The sequence below is a fragment of the Thermochaetoides thermophila genome, assembly GCF_000221225.1.
Source record: "Thermochaetoides thermophila DSM 1495 unplaced genomic scaffold scf7180000011816, whole genome shotgun sequence".
In the NCBI taxonomy this organism is placed as follows: domain Eukaryota; kingdom Fungi; phylum Ascomycota; class Sordariomycetes; order Sordariales; family Chaetomiaceae; genus Thermochaetoides; species Thermochaetoides thermophila.
In genome coordinates this window covers 3744811-3769510 of record NW_006383032.1, presented here as the reverse complement: position 1 = coordinate 3769510, position 24700 = coordinate 3744811, and the positions used below count along the sequence as shown (strand labels likewise).

At 51.7% G+C, this 24700-nt stretch overlaps 8 protein-coding genes and 4 non-coding genes across 12 annotated transcripts; 7 read left to right on the top strand and 5 right to left on the bottom strand.

The window, feature by feature from the left end:
- Window positions 1–2199: 2199 nt before the first annotated feature.
- CTHT_0031240 (uncharacterized protein) lies at window positions 2200–3117 on the bottom strand (the record flags this gene model as incomplete). The annotated part of the gene is made up of 2 exons (XM_006693504.1): window positions 2200–2371; window positions 3089–3117. 2 exons carry the CDS (start codon window positions 3115–3117, stop codon window positions 2200–2202), a joined length of 201 nt encoding a protein of 66 aa, XP_006693567.1.
- Window positions 3118–4677: 1560 nt separating this feature from the next.
- On the top strand, window positions 4678–4751 carry CTHT_0031230. Its single transcript has one exon. It is a non-coding gene; the product is annotated as a tRNA-Val (tRNA).
- A 1129-nt stretch (window positions 4752–5880) lies between these two features.
- CTHT_0031220 (uncharacterized protein) lies at window positions 5881–6638 on the top strand (the record flags this gene model as incomplete). Its single annotated transcript, XM_006693503.1, has 2 exons — window positions 5881–5894; window positions 5969–6638. The coding sequence occupies 2 exons, from the start codon at window positions 5881–5883 to the stop codon at window positions 6636–6638; spliced, it is 684 nt and encodes a 227-aa protein (XP_006693566.1).
- A 334-nt stretch (window positions 6639–6972) lies between these two features.
- CTHT_0031210 lies at window positions 6973–7053 on the bottom strand. The gene has a single exon. It is a non-coding gene; the product is annotated as a tRNA-Ser (tRNA).
- A 443-nt stretch (window positions 7054–7496) lies between these two features.
- Window positions 7497–8256, top strand: CTHT_0031200 (uncharacterized protein; the record flags this gene model as incomplete). The annotated part of the gene is made up of 2 exons (XM_006693502.1): window positions 7497–7559; window positions 7648–8256. The coding sequence occupies 2 exons, from the start codon at window positions 7497–7499 to the stop codon at window positions 8254–8256; spliced, it is 672 nt and encodes a 223-aa protein (XP_006693565.1).
- A 2289-nt stretch (window positions 8257–10545) lies between these two features.
- CTHT_0031190 lies at window positions 10546–10626 on the bottom strand. Its single transcript has one exon. It is a non-coding gene; the product is annotated as a tRNA-Ser (tRNA).
- A 347-nt stretch (window positions 10627–10973) lies between these two features.
- On the top strand, window positions 10974–11061 carry CTHT_0031180. Its single transcript is given in 2 exon segments — window positions 10974–11013; window positions 11018–11061. It is a non-coding gene; the product is annotated as a tRNA-Leu (tRNA).
- An 841-nt stretch (window positions 11062–11902) lies between these two features.
- Window positions 11903–12973, top strand: CTHT_0031170 (pantoate-beta-alanine ligase-like protein; the record flags this gene model as incomplete). The annotated part of the gene is made up of 1 exon (XM_006693501.1): window positions 11903–12973. The coding sequence occupies one exon, from the start codon at window positions 11903–11905 to the stop codon at window positions 12971–12973; it is 1071 nt and encodes a 356-aa protein (XP_006693564.1).
- Window positions 12974–13772: 799 nt separating this feature from the next.
- On the bottom strand, window positions 13773–14513 carry CTHT_0031160 (putative rRNA and tRNA processing protein; the record flags this gene model as incomplete). The annotated part of the gene is made up of 1 exon (XM_006693500.1): window positions 13773–14513. The coding sequence occupies one exon, from the start codon at window positions 14511–14513 to the stop codon at window positions 13773–13775; it is 741 nt and encodes a 246-aa protein (XP_006693563.1).
- A 927-nt stretch (window positions 14514–15440) lies between these two features.
- On the top strand, window positions 15441–18258 carry CTHT_0031150 (acyltransferase-like protein; the record flags this gene model as incomplete). The annotated part of the gene is made up of 4 exons (XM_006693499.1): window positions 15441–15604; window positions 15799–16394; window positions 16456–17714; window positions 17776–18258. The coding sequence occupies 4 exons, from the start codon at window positions 15441–15443 to the stop codon at window positions 18256–18258; spliced, it is 2502 nt and encodes an 833-aa protein (XP_006693562.1).
- A 163-nt stretch (window positions 18259–18421) lies between these two features.
- On the bottom strand, window positions 18422–20105 carry CTHT_0031140 (acyltransferase-like protein; the record flags this gene model as incomplete). Its single annotated transcript, XM_006693498.1, has 3 exons — window positions 18422–19483; window positions 19543–19783; window positions 19879–20105. The coding sequence occupies 3 exons, from the start codon at window positions 20103–20105 to the stop codon at window positions 18422–18424; spliced, it is 1530 nt and encodes a 509-aa protein (XP_006693561.1).
- A 1567-nt stretch (window positions 20106–21672) lies between these two features.
- Window positions 21673–24286, top strand: CTHT_0031130 (uncharacterized protein; the record flags this gene model as incomplete). Its single annotated transcript, XM_006693497.1, has 3 exons — window positions 21673–22020; window positions 22296–23749; window positions 23812–24286. 3 exons carry the CDS (start codon window positions 21673–21675, stop codon window positions 24284–24286), a joined length of 2277 nt encoding a protein of 758 aa, XP_006693560.1.
- Between the last annotated feature and the right edge of the window lie 414 nt (window positions 24287–24700).

Genomic DNA, 24700 nt, shown 5'->3' with positions numbered 1-24700 from the left:
CCCGCTGGCATTCTTGAGGCTGAGCTCACCACCAAAGCACCAAGTGTGCCAACGCGACCCAACGAAAGGTACAGATGAGGGTGCTCTGGCTGTGCCCGAAGGTCTCGGCGAGGTCGGCAGTTGGACCCATCCAACTGACTCGAGCCAATGATAGTGCGAAACACCATCACGCTAGCCCGATTTGGACCCCTGTCTCAAGGCTGTGTTTGACTTAGCTGACGAGCATTTAGGTGCAACTCCCAAAGTGGGTGCAGTTGCGATGGACTGCTTTTCTGTGAAGGATGCAGACGGCGGGCATTTTCACAACGATCACAGCCTACTCTGGTTTGCACTGCGCTCTTCATGGTGCAGCAGGATTCCTTCAGGTGATGTCAGAGTTGACGATAGCAAGTATTTCAGGATTCCTGTAACATCTCTACCTAGGTAGATACTTAATCTTTATCCCTGACATGAACAAGGACAAACAGCAGCTGCACAAGGTCCTGACCCCTTAAATCGACACATATTGGATTGACAGATACATATAAAGTCAGGCAGAGAGAAGCCTGTCTTTTGGGTATTATGCATCTGTTTGTGTTCTGAGATCGATTTGTGGGAGTTCCTGTGTGCTTTACTTCCTTCAACACAACTTGCATTTTTCATGGTTCTCACCTGTTCGCCTATCCGCTTTCCAAAGTCTTTTGAGTCTGCTCCCTAGAGTTGCAAGTTATCTGCTGGGTGGCCGTGACAAGGATTCACCTTCAATTGCGGGGCATGAAGTGATGCCCGTTGCACAGCCACTCACCTGCAGGCAACAGGCCACACCCCTCCAGGTTGACTTCCATGAAGCTGAGCGAAGTCATCGCCAATAGCACCACTGCTTCCTGTGTTCTTTGGACATAGATAAGTACACAAGGCGCTGTCAGCAACAATCACTTGAGAATGTATATTTAAGCTAAAAGAATGCTAGTGGATGTGAAGAACAGCACATGGTAATGTTGTAACAGCTGCCTGTTTCATCGCTCAAGAGCTATAACAAAGTATGTCCCTGTGTCTTTTTGCCTTGCGTAGATATCTTTGAATGGCCTGCTTCATCACAGTTGACAACTTCATACCTTCTCTCACATGGACATTAGTAACTCCCTGAGTGCTCGGGTTCTTATGAAAGACACAGACAAAGATTTAAAATGGTTACGAATTATCCAGCTCAGGGACTTTGCTTGCTTTTCGAAAGCCCAGGAACTCCCATTCCAACTCAAAAACAAGGCATCATTAAAGCTTGCTTTGCAGCTGCTGGTACGTGGTCTAGCGTAAACTGTCCCTCATGTTGTCATGATACTTTACATGAAGGTTAGCTATGTCCAACATAACATATCTCATTCGGTGAGTGATAGATCAGAAACAACATTGCCAACTATCATGCGCCTTAGCTCATCATTATTCTTCGCCATCCTTCTTCACAAGCCATTATCCACCGTTATGTGTGAAACTGCCACGCTATTTACACGTTTTACAACGCAAAGGTGGCATTGGCACGGGGTGGGACATGCCAGAAGCCATTGCAAACTGGCTTAGAACCGTTGATTGAAATTTCTCCCGCTTACACAGCGAACACTCATTGGCACCTTCAAGCCTTTGCAGCATGAAAGAGGGTAAACTCAATTGAGAGTCTCTAGCTACGATGGAGAAACCCAGGTTCTCTTCCATACATGGAGAACTTGGAATAGTGACATAAACCCTGAACAGCCCGAACAGAGACCAGCAATGCTCACAGCTGACGAAAAGTTCTTGCTGCACTCATGGCGCAGTAATGTACCTAACAGGCCTCAGAAATGGAACCAGACTCAAGAACTCAAAGTTATCACTAGTCGCCAAGTCACATGCTATCACTCGGGACATTGGGAATCACCCTGTACCACCCACGGCAGCTAATACTTTTAGTATCCTCGATATTACAACCTCGCTACATCCGCACAACTTCTCCCCCCAGACAAACGTCTTAACAACAGGACTACCCCCACATCATCCTGTGATGGATGTCAATGGCCGCAACAATAAATTACTGAGAGATCCGATCTAAAGTCATCTTGCGGATAAACTCTGCCGACAAGAGAACCATGCTGGATGCTTTCGGAAACTTCGGTCTCGTGATGCAAAGACGACGAAACAGAGACCTCCCATAAATGATGGCCCTGCTCTATAGAAGGCCTGCCAATCTTGCTAGGCTCTCGATCGTTTCTCTTTCTTTCTATCCTTTTTCTTGCTCCGCTTGGATTTGAGCTTGAGCTGACCAACGCCATCATTGGTCGACTCCTGGCTGGCTCTTCTGGCTTGTTCCTTCTCCAGACGCTGGAGCTTCTCAGCCCGTCTAGCTGCACCTTTGCATTGGACACTGTCAAGAGTGTTAGCATTTAGTAAACAGTATTTGCTTTCTGGAGCCGCACACTGCAGACGGTCACTGTGGCTGGAGGCTCGCTGAGCTCCCTAGCTAAGGGTAGATGTTGGAGCTAGCCGCCATGGGTAACCGTTATGGACTCCCTCACACTGACTTAGCAGCTGGGAGCGGCCCTTGTGAAGGCCCTCCACAAACGCCCACCACGGGAGTTTGCTGGAGATGCCCACATAGGACACGAGCAGCAAATGCCCTTTGCTAACACCGGCTGAAAGATGTCTAGTGCAGTATGGCTCTACAGGCAAGCCCTCATGAATCGACCTTCACTTCAGGCTACTGGCCACCTTAATACCAGCAGTCTAAAAGCAAAGGGCAAAGTAAAGCGATCACCAAACTTGCCCTTGGCCCAAGCTCAGTATAACCCAGCATGCTCATGCTGGCCACTCAAGTGAATCTCAAACTTTCACCCACAACTCGGACTGTGCGATTCTGGCCTTTGGGGATAGGGACTGCCTTTTAATTCTAACTTACCATATTCCATATGCAGCATAAAACACATGGTGAATCTTGCATTCCACCATGTGACCTTTGGTATGGCACCTAGGTTTTGCGATCTCTAGGCACTGAGGGCTACATGCAGTGTGAGTCACAAGTTTCTCAATCTCCTCTTGGGTGTCATCCCAGTTAGCTGCACACAGGAAAGGGGAAGTCACTTACCAGTGATGCTGGGTTGTCTTGGAGGGCATCTCAGGTATGGTTGTCAGGACTGGTAGTCGGTTATCAAGCTGGACTTGATGATGCTAAAGCTAGCTCCTCTCAGATTTTTGCGTACTCGAGGGTCTGAGTGTGGGACACGCAGATATTCGCGACCTCGTCGGTTCGAGTGAAGTGGTTGATGGTAATGGAAAGTTCGCAAAGTGCGCACTGCTCTAGGCAAGCGACCTCTCGCAGATATAGCGTGGTCGATAGCAGGCGGAGCGACTTGACTAGTTGTCGGCGATACAAGATGAATCTCAGGTTGTGGGAGTCGGCCTGTGCTGGCCTCGCAACTCTGTATCCTCACGCGGCGTGAACTCGAGTATGAATGGACTGTTGGCACCGTGTGGTTTGTTGGCTGGTCTTTTCTATCTGATGTCAACTGCGTTGCCGTGAGAATCTGGCACTTCCACATATCGGCGTTGGCTATCAGCTGACTATAATCGTGTGGTACCGCGTTTAGGACCCGCGAAAGGGGTAAAATATCGGAAGCTGTCCAGAGATGACCTGCAGTGAACCTTTTAGTCCCTAAATCTCCGTTTGCAGGTATGCCGTGAGACCTGCTCAATATATTAGAACCCTATCACTTCAAGAGAAGATATTCTAAAAACCCAGGGAAAGAACGCGTAACGCACTTCTCTCTGGATAAGAGCCTGGATATAAACGCTGTTATAAGGACATTTAGTGTTGAGAAATTAACAAAGGATGAAGTGGGAGATCAGAGAACAACAAGGTGAGTGAAATTTATATACCACTTGTAAGCTATCTTTGGATGCCCATTCTCCAACGTATAGCGTATGAACTGTCTGAGCATCGAAATATCCAACCACACTCTGCTACTTCTTGCTGAGTAAGATGACCTATTTTCATCATAAACAATCCATTCCTCTTCAACGGTAATTGACTGCTTGACGAAACCTTGTCGCAGATCGTGTGCCAGGATACATGCCTTAAGATCGAAAGCAAAATCTAGCCGTCCATTCTTTATCGGTTTTTTTCTGACTCCGTATAAGGTGTGAGATTGAGATTGTGAAGATAGGTAAATGTCACTTTAAGATGCAATTTTAGATCGTAAGAACAGATACGGTTACATCAACCTTGAGAACCTTGAATGTGAGTAACAAAGCACTGAGCCCGAGGCGAGCGCAGCTTTGCGTTGAGTACCCTCGTGTCATAGCTCTGGAAATTATATCATAAGAGACACGCATACATCATTATATCAAGAGCCTTTCAGGGTCTGACCCAAGGTTCTGCATTTGGCTTGTTTACTTACATGAAGGACTAAAGGGTTCAGGGGTCAGAGTCCGTTAAGGGAAACAAACTAATGGGCAAGCCTCAGGATCTATGAACGCATGCCTGTGTCACTCACAATACAGAAAGCATATACAATCCGGGAGCCAACTGGTAAACAGTTCTTCGAGCTTCTTCAAACTGCCACATGAGAATTGGTGGAGGTTCTTGAAGGGCCATCATCATGCCCCTGAAATAGGGAACCTGTTTTTGTGGCAAACAAAAGTGGTGCACGCCCTTCTAGTTGTTGTAGTTCAATTGGTTCTGTGGTGTAGTTGGTTATCACGTCAGTCTAACACACTGAAGGTCTCCAGTTCGAACCTGGACAGAATCACTGTCATACACTTTTGGCTCCGTACTTGCCATAAGTTTTGCGGTGTTTAGCCGCGGCCTCAATCAGCCAGGGCTTTTATCATATATGTAATGGGTTTACAGCTAGATGAGCGAATAGCGAAAGAAGTTGTGCATCAAAGGCGTACAAGGGGTGAAACGTGGCCAGAACAACGGTTTGCCTCGGCCATTGGCGAGGTTAACGGCTCCCCAGCAAGCTACGTCATCGCCCAGAGCTTCCCTGCTTGCAACGGTTCCAGGGTCACATTACCTGAAGCTTGCTTGACACCCACACATACAAAAGAACGGCTCTAGGGACGATCGTCCTGTTTCCAGGCACGATCGTTCTGTTTCCAGGCACATGCGAACTTTTTGCAGAGGCACACCTACGACCACGTTAGAATCTCACTAACCCGCTGACCAGTACACGCTTACACCATACTTCCAAGATGCCACTCGTTGTACCCGGCGTGACGGTCAACAACATTGACGACAAGACCCAAGAATGGATGAATAAGCTTGTTGGAAAGACTCTGTGCGATGACGGTCCTTCAACAGAGACAGTAAGCTGGCCCTGCTGATTAGGTTTTCTTTCATGGACGGAGGCGTAAACACTAACAGGCTGTTCGCCAGACCTTCTGCAAAAAGGAACTGCCAGAGAAAACACGTATCATCGCCCCTGGTACGATTGTCACAAAGGACTATCACCCGGACAGATTGAATGTACATGTCAATGAAGATGGAACTGTTTCGCATGTCACGCATGGTTAAGAAGGATGCATATGTTTCCAGGAGCCATGGCGTTGGAGGCCTGGATGGATAGAGCATAAGGATATTATAGGCAAATACCAAAGTGTTTGAAGTTGAAACCACAATTTATTTGATCTCTGACTGTTGGACAATCGCTTTGTTTGTCTTCAACAATGAACGGTGATGGTGGTTGGAGGGTCTGCAACAACCTCTGCCCAAAACAATGACCCCGCCAAAAGGCTTGGCAACAACCCCGCCTTGAATGGGTCTCCAACGCGGGGAAGTCCAACCAAAGCAAACCGCGCCGACTAGACATGTACAGCAACCGACAACATATCATATTAATTCGTTGCGAGTGACCACTCGCTCAGTAAAAATTCAAAATGTTTAAAAAAGAGTACGTGATACTTTCCTTGAATCTAATATATCAGCAATATACAGCAGAACTAACAAGCCAACTTCTTCCAACAGTTTAACCCCGTCTCCGAAACAAAAGCTCAAATCTTCCGTCCAGCGGTCCGTCCGCCAGTTGATCCTGGACACATACCCTCTCCTGGCCCCTCACATCGACGAAGTCCTGCCCAAGAAGGCCTCTCTCGAGCAGATCAAGCTGCCTGACCGCGTATCGCTGTACGTGATTGAGAACCGCCCGCTCTTCTACCAGCAAGATAACGGCGTACTGCTGCCGCACCTGAAACTCGTCCACCGCTTCCCCCAGTGCTTCCCGAAGATCCAATGCGATCGCGGTGCCATTCGTTTTGTGTTGAGCGGCGCTACGCTCATGGCGCCTGGGTTGACGAGTAAGGGTGGCAGGCTGCCACTGCCGAGGGAGAAGGCCCCCAGGAGTGCACAAGAAGATGCTGAGGAACAGAAGAAGGAAGGGGGGAATGAGTCTGGCGAGAGTGGCGAGGAAGGGAATAAGGTTGTGGTGCCAGATGAGGGTGTGGATGAGGATGGTCACTGGAGCAGAGAGCTGGAGAAGGGCGAGCCCGTTGTCTTGATGGCTGAGGGCAAGGTTGAGGCGGCTGCTGTGGGTATTTTAAAGATGGGCACCAAGGAGATCAAGGAGAAGGGCAAGGGGCCGGTGATGGAGGAGACGCATTTTCTTGGTGATGGGCTTTGGCGGTTGAATATCGAGTAAAGTTTTTCTCTCTAGAGGAAGCGTTTCCGCCTTCTCATGCCAGTATTTCATGCCTGTTGCTTGTTTACGGGGTCAACGGGAAGGGCAAGCCGGAATACCACGACAGCACTTTCTTGGTACAAGATTACCAAGGTGCGAAACATTCAGGGCTAAGCTATGGTCGCTGGGATGAACTCTCTGTCTCTTGAATCAATTGGTCCCACAAATAAGTATCCTGTCTGGGGTGCCAAAATTGACACTGCTTCAGCTGCAAGCTCAGCACAGCAACGAACTACTGCTCAGGACCGAAGAGCAACACCAATGGCAAAAAGTAAGCTGGAAAAGTTCGCCGAAACGACAACGATCGGATTCGAACCGATGCGGCCGAAGCCATACGCTTTCGAGGCGTACCCATTAACCACTCTGGCACGTTGCCCTGTCGATGTGGAGTTTTGGCGGAAAACAAGCTCAAGAAAAGGATCAAGGGTTAGGGCTGTCTGCTTGTCAATGTCTCTGCGGCTGTCGGGTTGCCGCCAAGCCCGGCGGCGGGTGGAACCTTCGCCGAACGATCTGGATCGCTGCCGCCACGGCTAATTATGACGCAGTTGGGTGGAGCCGTTATTCATGCCCGAGCCCGAGGTGCTGAAGTTGCTTGGCTCCCAATGCGCCAGGGCCACCTCCAGTAAACCAGCTTCCTCCGCGGACATCATCGAAAGCTCGATTGCGTGTACTTCCCTTCATTGCGAGTCTCTCCATCCTTTCGCCCAGTGACGGGATCCAACGGCTCGGGAACCAGATTGCCATCTTTTGACCCCATTTCCATCGACATCGTTCGCGGAGCATTTGTCCTTTATCAGCCTGCCTTCAATCCTCTCAATCATGGCTGCGAAGGGCGTTTCGGTGCTCAAGTTTGTGGGCACCGTCTCGCTTGGTGTCATGACGGTACGTGCCACACATCGTAATTTCTCAGATGTCCCATATGTTATGAATGCCATCCGTTTGCGTCAGTAGCTCACAGCAATGCATTCAGGGCCTTTCCTACACCCTCTCCTCGCTCACAATTCCCACGCTCCTGACCCTCCCTTCGGCCGAGACAGCTGCCCAGGCATTCGACGCCCTCACGGCGACGGCCACTCGCCATCTTCGTTCCCTGTCCTCCATATCTTCATCTGCCTTTGCCCTTGCCTACTTATTCTCCCCGCGCCCTTATCGCCATCCTTATCTGCTCTATGCCTCGGCTCTGGCCCTGGGTTCCCACCTCGCCGCCTCGGACTTGCTGGCCCCCTACCTGATCTCCCTCGACCCCGCTACCGTGTCTGCTTCTGCCTCGAGGCAGAGGAAGGAGAGGCAGAAGCAGAAGAAGGAGAGGCTCGATCGCATGAGGATGGAGGCTAGCTACGAGATGCTGGGCGTTGATGCGCACAGTGAGGGCAGCGTTGAGGCTAGCGGCGAGGAGCTTGAGGGTGAGGAGAGCGGCGCTGTCAATGGCGAGGAGGTGCGCGCTGAGGTTGAGACTTTCCTCAAGAAGCAGATCGTGCGCAGCGCCTTTGCTGGCCTGGGCTTCTTGCTCTCTGTTGTGGGTATTTGGGGTGATGGTGTGGGCGTCGTCTCTGGCCCGACGATTGTCGTTGAGGCGTAGGGGTGGAACAGTAGGTGATGGCTGTTACAGGAAGCGGATGAGGTTGCAACTATCCTCACGGGGTGGCTCTATGATTTAAGAACTCTGGGATACATGGAGAAGGGAGGTTTTGTGATTCTGGTTTGTACCTTAAAGCTTTGGTGGGATTCCACCCCTCTCCGTCTCTCTCTCTCTTCTCATTTAAGAAAAGCGGAATGTCATACGATTAGAGAATGTATCTAACGGCGTAAATGGACTGAGTTTGTTTGGTTGACCAGGGACAACACCCTGCTCTCCCACCGAGTCCCGTCAGCTTGATTTGACGCTCAGCTTGCCATCTGTATGATTGCGACAGGTCTTTTTGTTAGACCCCCGGCGATATTTCCAAGCGCCTAAACGTTTCTGTTTCATTTTTAGTTCCACGCCGACCATTTCTTTAACCGATCTTGAATGAATGTTTCAGTTGGGTATTCCACCTTTAGATAACTGGTTGGGAAGGAATAGCCAGACTATCATGGCAGCTTCCAGTTATCCACGTTAGGTGCTCGCTCGGCAAGAACGCTTGGTCGATTAGTATCCTTGGAGGTGTCCTCTGATCCGTGTGATTTCAACATTCTTAATCACATTCACGTCCTCGACAACCACGTTACCGTCGACAACCATACGGACGACACTTCACGGCCCCTATACTTGATTTAGTGATGTTAGTTGCATTGCTTATACTAGCAGTTCTTATCCCTTCGGCTTCTATCACATCATCTCGGTGATCCGGTTCGTTCAACCATGGGTGGGTTACGCAAATGGTTCCGGAAGGTGTTCTCCAAGGAACCCAAGGAGTCTACAGACAGCTCGACGTCTAAACATCCTCTTGCGGATGTATTCGCCGAGCGTGCACACGCAGCCGTAGAAGAACGTAAAGGTCTCCGAAATCGCCGAACTCCTGAGATGCAAACAACAAGGGACACTCCCCAACTCCCATCGTCCACATCACAGCACATCGATCCATTGCGAGCAAATCCCATAGTCCGATCGCCAAACTACCCACAGAACGGAATTGGACCAGGGAAGTTTCTACCGCTTCTGGACCACACGTCAACCTTAGAGTTCATACCTAGCCAACAGCCTCAGATCCCCCAACTACTTCAACAGAACGACATCGCTGGCCTCCAAAGAACCTTCAGCCTAAGCCATGGCCCATCGGGGAACTATGGACCCCCAAGTCATCCCCCGACCTGGCTCCCTCTAGCATCACCACTGCCCTGGTCCGGGGCGCAACCAGCGCTGAAGAGAAAAACATCGTCGGAGGTCTGCAGACACTCTCAAGAGACTGCGTCTGCTGAGGAGGATCCATATGCTTACTCTGGTCTGCCACCGATACAGGAGCCAACCAATCGACCGAGTCTCGGCCAACAGCAGTTACATGCGCCTGTGCATTCCTTCCCAATATCACATCAGCCGCTGGGAATGATGATGGCTCCAAACGGTCCCGGATTATCTTTTCAAGCACCCGTACCGGGATTCATCCAAGATTGGGGCGGGGTTTATGGCGGCTACCTGTCCAATTCTTCAGGGGTATCAACACCGGTGAGCAACGGGGCCAACCCATCAGCGGCTTCTCCGCATGCGTCAATTCAGTCCAACCTTACGGGGCCAAGCCTGACTTTTTCGGAAACGCTAGCTGTGACGTCACACATGAGACAGGAGATGACCAACGAAGGGATAAATGGACAGTCAAATGGAGGGATTGACTACCGTCGTCCCATACCAGCGTCCCAATCACGGCATATGGGGACGTCGATGTCTTGGCCGCCGCCGCATCCTGGACCTCCTTTACCTGGGCATCGGGACGAAGAAGAAGAGGAGATGATGCCAGTGCGGGAAAGTCCAGAAGAGGGAAAGGTTGGGAGATCAGGCCTGCAACATCATCGGAGCTCGGTGTTGAATTAGATGGTTGAGACTTTGGCACAACTAGGCGTTCAGGGGAGAGGGTTGGTTGAAGAGCTGTGATAGGGAGATTTGGTGATATGGGGGATGTGTGATTCGCTGAAGCAGCGTGTTGAATATTGAGCGGTATGCAAAATTGGTAACGATTGTTACCCTTGACCTTGCTATATGTGCTTTGGCAGATAGAATTTAACTTCATTCCCACTACATGAGTCTACCCTGCACTCGGAGACTTAGGGTATCTCTTCGGGATAGCAATGTCCATATTGCTTAAAGACATAAAAACCTCCGAAACCGAAATGGAGTGAGTATCTAATCAACTAAGGCTGTCACGGAGCAGGAACAGTCCAAGTGGAAAAAAAAATACGACAACGATCGGATTCGAACCGATGCGGCCGAAGCCATACGCTTTCGAGGCGCACCCATTAACCACTCTGGCACGTTGCCTTGCTGACGAGGTAATCACTGCAGGGGAACAAGATTATATTGTCTTGGACACTGTCGCTGCTGGGAGAGAGTTGTGCGGTGGAGTCTGAGTGTCATGTGGCTTGTGAGATGAGCGTGTGGCTGGTTGATGTGCTGGAGCGAGTGACTTTTGCCATCGAAGTTGGATGAACTCTGGAATATCGTTAGAAACACACTCATAAGCTAAAGATAAATCAGCTTCACAAGGGATTTGATTAATGAAAGTTTGATTTGGGTACTTTGTGTGGAACTAAAGAAAGGTGGGCAAGAGGGCCTTGGCCCCCCGTCTTCACTCTGATCCTGGCGCTCGGCCTCCAACTTCGAGCAAAGGCAAGATGGCCGAGTGGTCCAAGGCGCTGTCTTCAGGATCCTGACTGGCAGTCCGAAAGGGCGTGGGTTCGAATCCCACTCTTGTCATTGCTTTTGTCCCTGTATCGTCTCAAGTAGTTTGGTGAACGTTGTTGTGAATTTCCGACATTTGAACTGGGTTTGGAGACTGCTGAACCCAGGTTCCAGCTCCGGTTCCATATCAGGCGGGTGATGGCAAATCCAAGGTTGAGACAGACGCAACAGCAGAAGAGTTGGCTTTGTTATTATCAAATCCTTGGCTTAGGATTATCGCGCAAAGGAATTCTAGTCATCGTTTACTAGATGTCATGGTTTAAGCTCCGATGAAAGTCTGCAGGTCAGGACTCGACCCGAGGAAGCAAGAACCTCTGCGGCTGATGGCCACGACTTGGCAACCTAGACTTCGGTAACCGTAAGCCCTGGACCCGAGGGCCAAGGCGCCAGGGACCAAGGCGGGAAGAGCCTTCTTGGAAAGCGACCCATCCACCGTGCCCGCCTGCCGCGTCCACTGTCCCACAGTCTCACTCCGAGAGGCCAGCGACCAGGCCAGGACGGTCCAGGTGCCGGCCTCAAAACTCCGCGGCAGAAACCATCACAGCACCTCGAGAAAATAAAATCTCGGCCTAATTGCTGCAGGCAGCTGCTGTGGTGCCCTCTACTCTTTCCCCGAAGGCTTACTTTCGCGTTATTTGCTCATAGAATACAGAACGTTGCTTTCGCGCAATCACCTAACCACCCACAGCGCCCCTCCTCAATGAACTCGACCCGGCCCCTCCTCCGGCACGCGGTCAGGCCCGCCATCCATCTCGCTCGATCGCGCGCTTCACTTCCTAGTCGCCTACTCTCGCTCGCCTGCTGCCCTCAGCCTTCCCTAGCACCTATCTCCCGAATCCCCTCGTCTGCACGCGCAATGGCCTCAGCCTGCTCCTCTTCCTCTTCCAACCGCAGCACCCTGGAGCGCCTACCCAACTCCCAAATCCGGATCCTCCGCACCGTCGAATCAGTCCGTCGCTGGCGTCGTCCACACACACTGGACCAGCGTATGGTCGCACTGGTGCCGACCATGGGAGCCCTGCACGAAGGCCACCTGTCTTTGATCCGCGCCGCCGCCCGCGAAAATCACCACGTTGTTGTCTCGCTTTATGTCAACCCGGCGCAGTTTGGCGTGCGCGAGGACCTGTCTTCGTACCCGGTCACCTGGGATGCAGATGCTGAAGCATTGGTGAAGTTGGATCGGGAGCTGGCAGATGATGGGAATAACCTGGGGAGGATAAGCGCTGTGTTTGCGCCGACAACACCGGAGATGTATCCTGGGGGGTTTCCCGGACAGGAGGTAGACAGCAAGGGGAGTTTTGTGACAATTACGCCGGTTGGGGAGGTTCTGGAGGGAAAATCGCGGCCAACGTTCTTCCGGGGCGTTGCGACCGTGTGCATGAAGCTGTTTAATATTGTGCAGCCGGACCGGGTCTACTTTGGGCAGAAGGATGTGCAGCAGACTGTGGTAATTAAGCGTTTGGTTCGGGACTTCATGATCCCTGCTGAGGTGGTCGTTTGTCCTACGGCACGGGCTGAGGACGGGCTAGCGCTGAGTTCGAGGAATGTCTATCTTGGAGAGAGGAGACGGCCTGTTTCGACCGTGCTGTATCGCGCCTTGAGGGCTGCAGAAGATGCCTACAACGCTGGCGCGAGGGACCGGGAGACCATCCTTGCTGCAGCGACCAAGGTCACTGATGACGTGCTGGCGGAGCAAATGGCGCTGGCGCCTGAGAAGCGGGTCCGGTTTGAGGTCGACTACATCTCATTAGCTGACCCAGATAACATGGAAGAGCTTTCCACTGTTGACCCAGTGAAGGGAGCTATCCTCAGTGGTGCGATCAGGATGCTACCCGTCGAGGATCCTCAACCAGGTGAGGATCTCGGCCATAGTGGAGGCCCACTTGTCCGGCTTATCGACAATATCATCATCCCTCCTTCAGCATGATGGCATAGACTCGAGTGGCTTTCGGCTTGGAAACCAGGTTTGCATTGTATGGCTTCTTGGGTTGGGATAAATATCACAAAGACCATATAGCAGCCCGTTATAGACATGATTGTTGATGAAAGACAATATCGTCTGTGTATTGTCCGAGGAGTCTGTACATAAGTACTGGCAGAAGGGTTGTATTGTACAAAAACAAAGTGTTATCAACGAGACTATGAGTGGATTCGTGCTGTTGATGACTTCGTCACTCGGATCGTTATCCATAGGAAGGCAGTGCTCCTCCCTTTCCACCTGTAGCAATGGTTACAGGTAGCACGCCCACAGGTGTACTGGCCATTCGAGACTTTATCTCACCCGTACTTGCCACAAACCTGGCTGTTTGTGGCCCAAACCGTTTCCCTGTGCAGGTTGGTAGGTGTATCGTGCGCTTGGTCGGTCTCGACATGGGGTATCTGGGGCTCAGAAACGGGGATTAGGTTTTCCTGACTCCCTGTCCGAATGGCCCGTAGCCAAAGGACTGAAGTCGGCTGAGCTGGACTATTGTGGAGTGCCTGGGGCTCAATGGGGTCCTGTCGTTCAGGATTTTGTTTGGACGGACATCGGAGCCTTGGCACCAATGGCAGGATTCCATGACACCGCATGACATGCGTGTTGATTTGGAATAAAGCAAGCCGTTGGGACTTACTGTCAAAAGCTTGGTGTGCCATCCCTGACGGTTGACGGGGTTTAAGATGGCACCCGAACAAGCCGGGATCTCAAGGCGCAAAGAATAATTCTGGCAAGTAGGAGGGCTTTCCTCTCAGAGGATCTTGGAAAAGTGCGACCTAAACTTTCGTGATGCCCGGTCTGCTGATCGGAACTGAAATTGTTCGCCGTGTACCTCAAAGATCATCTTTGAATCTTGCTGGGGCTGTTTTCCGTCTTTCGCTTCCGGTTGCTCTTCTCCGGCAGCTTCAACCTGCTTCTGGATTGGGACTGGCACCTCAAATCGAAATACTGTACCCTCCTTAGGAACCAATTTCAGCTTGTTTTTGGGAGTGATGATCTCGAAGGCAAACTTCGAATCCTTCACCACAATACCCTTGATTCCAACGCGACTCACGCAGCCGCTGCGCACTACTTCGACCCCAGCGCCGTGAAAGTCGGCGCTAGCCAGCTTTGCTGCAGCGCCCTCACCACCAGTGTATATCTCGCTGCCAAGGAGCTCGCGGATGTAGCCCAGCCAAAGGCGATGGAGCGGCTCGTACAGCGCATATTTCTGGGCCTCTCGGGGCACGTCGTACAGACCAAGTTTCCGGCGTTGGGTAGCCGAGAGAGGCTTTGGCTTGAGTGCTTTACGGCGCTGCTGTTTCTGCTTCTCACGAGCGCGGCGACGGGCGATGCGGGCATCGGAGGGCGGAGGGGACGAGGGAGTGAGGAAGAGTGGCCGTTGCTGGACTTTTTCAGTGTAGATGCGATTTGCTTCAATGGGTTCGTGAGCGCGGGCGAGGAGTGCGGCAGCGAAAGGTTGATCTTTTTTATTTTTGCTCTTAGAATCCATTGCGACTTGCGGCGGCTGCATGTGTTTTGATGTCGTCGTCAATTAGTCGATGTTTGTGTTTGTTGCTTCTGTCGTCGCGAGGTTGCTGAGTTTTTTTGGAAGCCATCCCGCGCCGGGCCCCGCTGTCTTTCATCTTGAAAGCCAGGTATACACCTTTTCCTTTTATGGTTTAGTGTGCCTTGGCCATCAACCACCCCCGCTTTACCCCGGAAGCACAACAGCAACGTCGCTCAGTGATCGACCCCTGCATGGGCGGTCTCCGGCTTTCCTGAGCCCTGAGTGGCTCCCATCGTGCCGGGACACACCCGACCCGACTGCACGCTGGGCTTGCAGGAAGTGAGCCTCGGACCGGGGGAATCAGAGGTGCTGCAACGCCCCTGACGAAGTCCACTGTTCAAACAGGAACAAGCTCAAACATGTGTGCACCTGCAAGAAGCCGATAAGATCAACGGAAGCTGCACATTGCACATGTGGCATGGATTTGGAGTTGCAGAGCTGTGGTTTCAAGGTTACTGAGGGCTACGGCGGGAACGGTTTGCCGAAAGGACGGTCAGCAACTCAAGCAGCTACCTACCAGAAGTCCAGAGCTCAAACTTACAGACGCGACTCCGAGTGCTTGACCTACACACAGACCTACATCGCGGGCTGCTGCTAGCTCAGGACGAACCACAATCATCCCAATCTTATCTCGATTCTCCCAAGCCCGCGGTCGCGTGTGTGTCTATCACGAGGTAGAGAAACTCATTATACCTATCTATAATTAAGATTAAGCTTGCTGACATCTCAGTTTTTCAACCAAGTCTTCGGTGAGCATCACTGCAGCTGGTTCACGAAGAGCTCGGACGCCCAAACGCCATCGACAGTCTTCCAACTTCCAAAGTCATTTTCTCGTTTCAAACGTCGCGTTTATTACGAACCGATAGCGCAATGTCGCCCTCAAACTCCTCCAAAGCGGCGCCCGACCTGCGCATCCAGGGCGACCGAATTACTTTGGTCAGGTCACAAGTGAAGGAAGACTCTCGCAGCACTGACGCCGGGAGAGATGAAATTCTTTTGAACCACATGGCACGGTTCCGGACTGATCCTATAGGGTTTGTCTCCTATTTTCCCAGCTACATATTCAACTTCTCACTTTTTGCTCCTCTTTTATCCGCTTCCATCAACAAGTCCTGTCTTGTTTTTCTTCTCTTCCCACCAAGCCAGATCCCCTTGTTCTTCTCATAATTCCTGACATTACCATCATTCAACGGAGAAAAGCTAACGGGCTATTGGCCTCGATCGGTAGCTTCCTTAGGGAGCTGGGCCTACACTTGGCCGGAACGGAATGGAGAGGCTATGATGAGTATATCGGCCAGCGAATCTTTTACCCCGAATTCTCGAAAGAGATCAAGGACAAAGTTATCGAGTCCCCCTCCCTTCAAGGGAAGATCTACGAACTTGCCGATCTGAAGATTGCCGATGAGGAAAAGCAGGGTCTTCTCGACCCTGCTGCGCCCGATTACACGTCAAAGATGGCCAGCCGTCGAGAAACTCTAGTGCAACAACTCCATAAAGTTGTCGACAAGATGCTAGACGGCATGATTTGCAAGTTGGATAGCAAATATTTCATCCGCGGGGCGTACTGGGTAACCTCTGAGCTCACGCTTAGGGCGTATGGCCAGGGCATCCGAGTGAACTCGGAGGAAATTTTGCGCCTGAAGCAAGTTGCCGAAGAGGCTGAAAAGAAGAAGCAAAGCATTCTCTTTCTTCCCTGCCATCGCTCCCATGTTGACTACGTCGCTCTTCAGCTGCTCTGTTATCGGCTAGGACTGGCGTTGCCAATTGTTGTCGCTGGCGACAATCTGAACTTCCCCATTGTCGGTGGTTTCCTCCAGCGTGCAGGTAAGCACTCACTATCGGTATCTTGTGTTTAATATCAGGCAACTAATACCATTCTTTACAGGAGCCATGTACATCAGACGATCTTTTGGCGACGATCAACTCTACAGCACAGTAGTGCAGTCCTACATCGATATCTTGCTTCAGGGCGGATATAACCTCGAGTGCTTCATTGAGGGCGGCAGGTCGCGCACCGGCAAGCTGCTTCCGCCAAAATTTGGAATCCTGAGCTACGTTCTCGACAGTCTTCTTTCCGGTCGCATCGAGGACGTGGTCGTCTGTCCTGTCAGCATTCAATACGACAGAGTAATCGAAACTGAAGGCTATACGTCAGAGCTGCTAGGTGCGGAAAAGAAGAAAGAAAATTTGAAAGATTTCGTCGGCAGCGCATCGGTGCTGAAGTCAAACTTTGGCAGTGTGGATGTCAGATTCAAGGAGCCGTGGAGCCTTCGGAGCTTTGTCGAAGGCCAGCTTGCTCAGCTTGCTCTGTTTCCTTCTCGTTTCAACGTTGACTGGGAGGATGAAAGAAACAATCACATTCGACAAGCACTTCTGCGAACTTTGGGATATCGGGTCCTGAACGACATCAACTCTGTCTCCGTTATCATGCCCACAGCACTGATCGGGACTGTGCTTTTAACGATGAGAGGCCGGGGCATCGGAATGTCAGAGCTGGTTCGTCGTGTCAATTGGCTCTCGGAAAGAATCAGGGCCAATGGTGGGCGAGTTGCTCATTTTGGCGATGCGCCCACCGCCGAAGTGATTGCCCGTGGACTCAGTGTCCTGGGCAAAAAACTCGTTCATGAGGCCGATGCGGTGACCGAGCGGACGTTTAAGCCAGCAGACAAATTGGAACTGGCGTATTATCGAAATATGACAATCCACCTCTTCATACCGGAGGCTCTGGTATGCGCCGCTCTGTACACCCAGGTCAAGCAGGGGGGAGGCCCTGCAATTCAAGACATGATGTACCAGACTTTGTATGACCAGGTTCAATTCTTGTCTTCTCTTCTCCGTGGAGAGTTCATTTACGCCAGCAAAGGATTGGAGAAGAATCTCCAGAACACGCTCGAGCGGCTCGAGAGAGATCAGGTGATTTACATCCAGAGAGACGATGAGGGAAAGTTTGTGAAGGTTGGTCTTCATCCCGCCGAGCGGAAAGCCGGTCGGGAGAACTTTGACTTTTACTGTTTCTTGGTTTGGCCGTTCATTGATTCGTACTGGGCAGCGGCTGTTTCTATCATGGGTCTTACCCCACCTATTGGGTACAAGGACAATGATATTTGGATTCAGCTCTCCAAGGCACAGAAAAGCGCCCAACAGGTAAGCTAGCTTTCCATCGAGTTTACGTTGCTTGACGTGAACTAACTTTGATTTCTCCTAGCTGGCGAAGGTTCTGTATGATCAGGGTGATCTTTCTTACGAAGAGGCCATGAACAAACAAACCATCAGCAATGGTTTCAAACGCTTCGAGGAGGAAGGTATTATCCAGGTCATTCGGACCCGAGACACTCAGATCCCACCACGGTTACGCATCGCTCCCGAGTGGAGGCCCGGACGGGACGAGAAAACAGGTAGTCTTCTCGAGAGCGGCCGTTTCTGGGATTTCGTCTCACGTATCTCCGTGAGCAGAAGAGAGGGGAAGGATCGACGCGACGGGCCAACTGTCAACCGCAGAGTTTTGGCACACACTGACAGTCTGGGGCATCAACTCTTCATGGAGGCGGTTCAGGCGCAGACTGAAGAAGAGCAGGGGAAGAAGTTCCAACTGGCGCCTGCGCGCCTGACTGCTGAAGAGAAACGGAGCTTAGAGCAGTCTATCAGGGAGCAGAGGAGGAGAAGGAAGAGCTCGCGGGCTCGGTTGTAGGCATGTTGTGGTCTTCATCGCTCATTTGGCGCCGTTTAGGTTTCTCATTCCTTAGCTGGTTTGTCTTACTGACTGCACTACTAGGTGGGCAAAATCTTGAAAAAACACCAGATAGCTCTCAATACCCGAACTATCGCTCGTTACCATCCCTTTCCAATCTGGATTAGAATACATCCCACAGACTGATCTTTCCGTCCTTACTCCCCGCGGCTATCCAGTGTGCCGCCATTGCTTGATGAACGCGCTTCTCCCTCACTGTCACCTCAACCAGCTTTGGCACCACAGCGACACTGTTGCTCCTATCCACACCACACTCGTCCAGATCTTGCTGGCTCCTAGGCTCCTTATGTTTGGATATTTTGTCACCTTTTATCACCTCTTCTTCCGGACCACTTTCTGACACAGAAGACTTGCGAGCACACTCAGCGCTGTCGCCATCACTACTATTAGCATTAGCATCAGTACCAACAGCGGCAAATGTAACGGCGTAGCACCCCAGCCCATGCCACTTCAGGACGGCGACCTCCCGCAGTGTCCGCGTGCTGTACACCCGGATGCGGGAGTCCCATCCAGCTGTGGCGAAGATTCGACCGTCGGAGCGGATGCGCAGGCTTTGTTGGCCTGCGTGCTTTGTGTTTATTTGTTTAATGGGGGTGTTGTTGTTTAGGGGGGAGGGGGTTGAAAAGGAGGGAGAGATGCTGCTGGGGGTTAGTTGAGAGACTGGAGGGGAGCGTGGCTCGTTTGCGAGGGCTGCAGAGAGGAGGGATTTGGGTTTGTTGGTGTCATTATGGGCGGGTTTGGTAGGGGGTTTTGTTTCGGGGGGTCGGTTGCTGTCATCATTGCGCAGCGCTGGCTTTTGGGGGATTGGTATTTCCTGGGTTGGCTCTGCTCGAGGTGGTACTGGTTGCTTTCCCGGTTGTTGAGAGCCGACAGAAAGGGAATGCTTGGCAATGATGGCGTCAGCGCTTGATGTAATGAAGTAGTCTCTGCTTGGGGAAACATCTAGAGAGAGGATTGGTTGGGTATGAGGCTTTGCCTGATAGATGACAAGCCAGTTACCCTGGTCGTCGAGCTGAGCAACGAGAGCTAGCCCATTCTCGTAGCCTGCGACAAGTGTCAAAGTCTGTCCCAACCAGAGCAGTGATAGGGCCATGACCATGCCGTTCTTCTCCCCTAGCTTTAATGTGTATTTCCGGTTTTGAGATGGGAGATGGTAGATGTCAATCTGTAATGGCAATTATCAGTATGAGCGACTTGGGTGTATGATATGGCCCTTAGACGCACAGCTTCGGATGCCAAAGTGTTGGGCACGGCAACTAGGATATCCCCGGATGATGTGCCTGAAGCCGGAACTTCGGGGCAATGGGAGAAGGAACAAAAGTTCATAGTGTTGACCTCAAGCAGATGCAGCATCTCTGGCTGAGGTCGGGTTCTCGAGACAGGGTCCAAGGGAGGACTGGTGCTCAAGCGGCTCTCGTCCTCGACACCCAGTTTCCAGACAATCAACTTGTTGTCTCTTCCGTGTCTACGAATGCCCATTGTTTCAGCAATCTATCTACTTCATGTCTCGGGCAGACACCAACAGTGACCGATAACAGCAAGTAACAACAATCAACCTACGTGATCAGGCGGTCGCGACCCCAGTCAGAGATGCCCAAGATGGAGTTCGTATGGGCTCGCCAGACCGCTCTGGGGCGCATGATTGTGAGGTCCCACGAGATGACAAAGCCATCTGCGTCGCCAGTCACGAGGCGCTCGTTGGCAAATACAAAGGCGGCAGCGTGCACCTGGGCCTTATGGCCGCGCAGGATGGACTTGGGCTGGGCTGGACGAGACTCGGTCGACATATTCTCATCCGAGACTGTGTGATGATGGAGGGTGGAAGAAGAATAGATCTATGATAATGATGACCTTGAGTGGAAAATCCGAAAATGACCAGGGTGCTGTTCTTAGATATGGAAGCTTAAGCGTCTCGGATCCGAGGGGTACGCTGTAACTTAAGGTACCTAGGTACGGATTAAGATCAAAGTGGGCAAAATTGGAGAAGTGTGAAGTGTAAGGCAGCGCGCGATAAATGATCTGCAGATATGCAAGCTTGTTCTAGAAGACAGCCTTGTTCCACGCCATTGATGACAAGAGCAGGGCATCCCGCCAGTCCATCCAAGTTCAGACGACGCAGATGCTGTTGGCGCACGCTGCAGCTGAAGAGGCTCCATCCTCGACAAATCTTGTTCGCTCCTTCAATCGACCAGTCAAAGGCACTGAAAGCTGAGGTGGGGGAGTGGGTCTGGACAACGGTTCCATGTGGATCTCCGGCTTGCTGAGTAGCCAAGCCCAGCTCGGCGCCAAGCTCTGTGCTGAGTGGATCAGTGGACCCTAACGATGACAAGGACCCCAGGCGCCCAGCCTGTTGCCTCGACCACCGGCCCCTGGTGGCCCCTGCAACTTCTGTCATAGAAGGTCAGTGTCCCGTCCAGAGGAGGATCGAGCACTCCTGCTGCTCCCCGAGATCTCAACACCATGCCTCGACAGACGGGAAACATTCTCACTCGGGGCTCAGAACCCGATAGAACGTGCCGTCAGTATTGATGACATCTCAACTTTCGGTGAAACCCTGAGCTGCCGCGAAGTGCGAAGCTCTCCGACATCGAGTTTGAACGTGCTAATGAACTGTCCTTATCCTCGTCAGCGTCTGAGCGAGGGGCTAAAGAGATTGTGGACGGGTCCCATCGCAGCGCCGACGCCCCCTGCATCTGCTTTTTGAATGTTTCAACTTGCTCTTCGTCCGTTGCGCCTGCATGCCATCCCGGCTCCTACGTCCGTTGGCACGGCAGCAAGTCTGAGCGTTGCAACACCCCGATCCAACCTCAGCCTCGTTGACTTTTCTCCTCGGCTGTCCCCATGGCATTTACATTCACACGTTTATTACCATCACTTTCGTCCTCGCTCTCTCTTTGGGCCTGTCTGGGACACAGCATCCCGTGTAAACTCGCGTGCTGGCCCTCTCTGCAGCGTGGTGGGCGGAAACAAGCGCAGAGCGTGCAGGCGACGTATCAGCGCAGAGATAGACATCCGTCATGTCTTGGATTGCACGACGACAACTTGGAACAGCATAACGGATACTGACAATCGGACAACAGTGGCAAGCTCTTCCCCCCTCTTCTCACGCCGGCGGGGACTCCGATCGATTCCTCGCTCTTAACACGATCTCGGCCCTCTTTGCTTACCACACGGCCGGGTACCACGTTTCTGGCTCTTTGTCTTCGAGTTTGTGATTCTTAGATGCTGCCGTGGAGAGCTTGGTCCAACTCTCGTCTCAGACACTTGAAAACCTGCCCCTGAACTGACCTGTTTTTCGATTTTTCTTCCTCTCTGTGTTTCTTTCGGACTTTGTTTTGATACCCCTTAGCAGCCATGGCAGGTTCCAGTCAAAGGAGTCAAACTCATGCTCGCCATCAGAGCCATTCTTTTCATCCTTACCCTCCACCGACAAATTCATACTCCAAGGAGGAGCCATCGCCGCCATACACAACTTCCAGCAGAACGTACAGTCCTCCATTTGACAGCTTCTCAGCTAGCCGTCAAGGGACTCCAGGGACATTTAACTTCGGTGCTGCTCATGTACAGCTTCAACTTGAAGATTTGGATTATGCCATGGTACCCTCTCCAATGGTTAATGTCAATGCCATGGTAAACAGCAATGGCGGCCGGGAAGGACAGCAACTACCGCCTGCTAAGGCCGAACCAGGCAAGGCAAAGCGGGTGCGCACAGGGTGCCTTACCTGCCGGGAGCGCCATCTAAAATGTGATGAGGGTGTTCCAGACTGCAACAACTGTCGAAAGAGCAACCGGGAGTGCAAACGAGGGATCCGGCTAAACTTTATTGATGTTCAAGTGAGAACCCCTCCATATGTGCCCCCGACGACTGAGTGGTCAGGTAGGTTGTCCACTGTGGTTATCGGTCTTGTCGAAATACTAATCCATAAAACACAGTTCAAATACTGGATGAATCGCGGTTAATTGCATCCGAATATAAGGGCGGTCTGGGACGGTATCCGAAGCTGGAGACCCCGCAGGTGCCCGATGTTGATGAAACTTCTACCGAAAAGACTGCATCACCGGACCACCAGATGTCCGATTCCTCGTTTTCTGAGCACGTTAGCAGCTCCAGCGCTCCTCAAGACAACAACCCGACTTACCCGAACCATGTTGGGCAGCCTCCTCCTCCCCAGTCTCTCATTTGCGAGAGCGTGCGGGAAGAGGGGATGCAAAGTTTCACTTATTATGCCAGGGAACCATTACCGCCGCTACAGCAACCAAGCCCTCCAAACTTCGATGACGATATATTCATGTTTTCACCCCTTGAGAGCCATCATATGAACAAAGACAAGATGGTCATCTCTACCAACAAGCACGAATACACTTCTGGTTGTGCCCTTTCATTGTCCTCAACTCGCACTGTATCGTCACCATCAGCACACTCAATCCGGTTTGAAATTTACAACAGCCCAGCACAAATGCCGGGTAGGCCTGCTGATCCCCCGACGCCAGCAAGCGACGATGCGACAGATGAACGTGACTACCTGGACTCGGACGACGAGATCCGTTACATGCAAGCATTCGTGGATGGGGTAGCTCCATGGCTGGACAGCTTGGACGGAAACAAGCACTTTGCCAACACGGTACCTTACCTGGCTCTCAAGTCTCCGATGGTTCTCAACGCGCTGCTAGCATGTGGTGCAAGGCAGATGTCCTTGATGGGAGGATGCGATGAAGACAAGGCCGAGAGGTATTATAGTCTGGCTCTGGAACACCTGACTCGTATCCGTCGCGAACAGCGGAGCGACCTGTCGGAATGCGCCGTAGCGGCGGTTGTGCTTAATGCGTATGAGCTCATGAGTGACAAGTCGACTGATCCTCTGCATCAAGCCTTACCCCCTGCAAGTGCCTTGATCCGTGAATGTGGCTGGGATGCTTCATCAGGAGGCATGGAAGCGGCTTGTTTTTGGGCCAGTGTCGGCATCGAGGTCCTTGCCAGCTTGTCCTCGGGGAGCCATATCACCTGGGACCCCGATCAATGGGGGGTGGATTTAGAGTTCGCCGACGGAGGGCTCGAAAGCGGAAGTAGCAGTGCGAGCGTGATCGGATTTGAAGAATGTGTGCGTCGTCCGAGCATCGGCGGCGATGGAGGTCGCGGCCGGAAAGGATTGGCAGCTTTCCTGATGAAAAACGGCAAAGGGTTTGGCGAAGAAAGTCTCTGGGTGAAACGGATCTTCTACATCCTGGCCAAAGTGGCCAACTTCCGTGCCAGCATGCCGCGAGGCCTACATCCAGACCCTCACGAAGAGCTGATCAGCCGACAGACTCGGTTTGCGGAGTGCAGAAGACTGCAGAGGATATGCAATGCTTGGAGCAACAGCTGCCCTCGTTCGATGAGGCCGTATGGTTATTCTGCTCAATCGTCTGACAAATCTTTGTTCCCTAACGTCTGGTAAGTGCCCTTCCGTCCTTTTGCTGTCCAGGTCTTGAGGATGTTATCTGACGTCTTAACAGGTTGATCAAACCTTCTGCTATCCTCGGGCGACTCTTCTACCACACGTCCATGTGCCTCCTCTCTCAGACTAACCCTCTCGACCAGCGCCGCAGTGGTGGTAGCCTCACTAGTGAAGAGAACCGTCGGGTCCAGCAGCATCACGCGCACCACGTCTGCGGCATTGTTGCGCACCACCTGACTTCTGTCGACCGTCGTAGTTTTGTCGCTGCAGCCGCGTGCAGCTTGGCTGTTGTCGGTGGCGTACTGACTGATGCCGAGGAACGTCGTGAGGTGTTGGAGTTATTGGGAACGATTGGGAAGGAGACCGGGTGGCGGATGGGCAGGTTGGAGGGGGAGTTGAAAAGGGCTTGGGCGGCTCCTAGGGTCGTTGCTTCTGGGTCATCATCCAAGAGTGATTTTGGAGGGATGATGTCGATGCCGCTTACTGGGTTATTGGTGGGGTCTGATTTTCGCATTGGGAGGGCGATCATTTAAAGAATATCAATCTTGGATTCTTGGGAACAGTGGAAGCCTTTGGGCTAGCTTAGAACATTGGTGTTTGGGTACCTTGGTGTTTTACAAGTATGGGACGGGAAAACACTTAGGACTGGCGATATGCAGACATCTGCCATACAGCAACCAACTACTAATGAAATTATTATGTCCCGATGATCATCGGCTTCAATTCCCTGGTATCCTCCTTTCTCTATATATCTATGGTAATCTAACCTCAGCTCTATCAATTTTGTTTTCACCATTAGCTCCAGAGGTATGCTATCTATTCAGCAAGATCCTCGGAATCTATATGCCAGATATTCCCATTCCTTATTCAAGACCCATTCCGCTCCCAGAAGAACCATATGATCCTGCAGCCACCCAGAACCATTAGGCAACATTATCATGATTAGG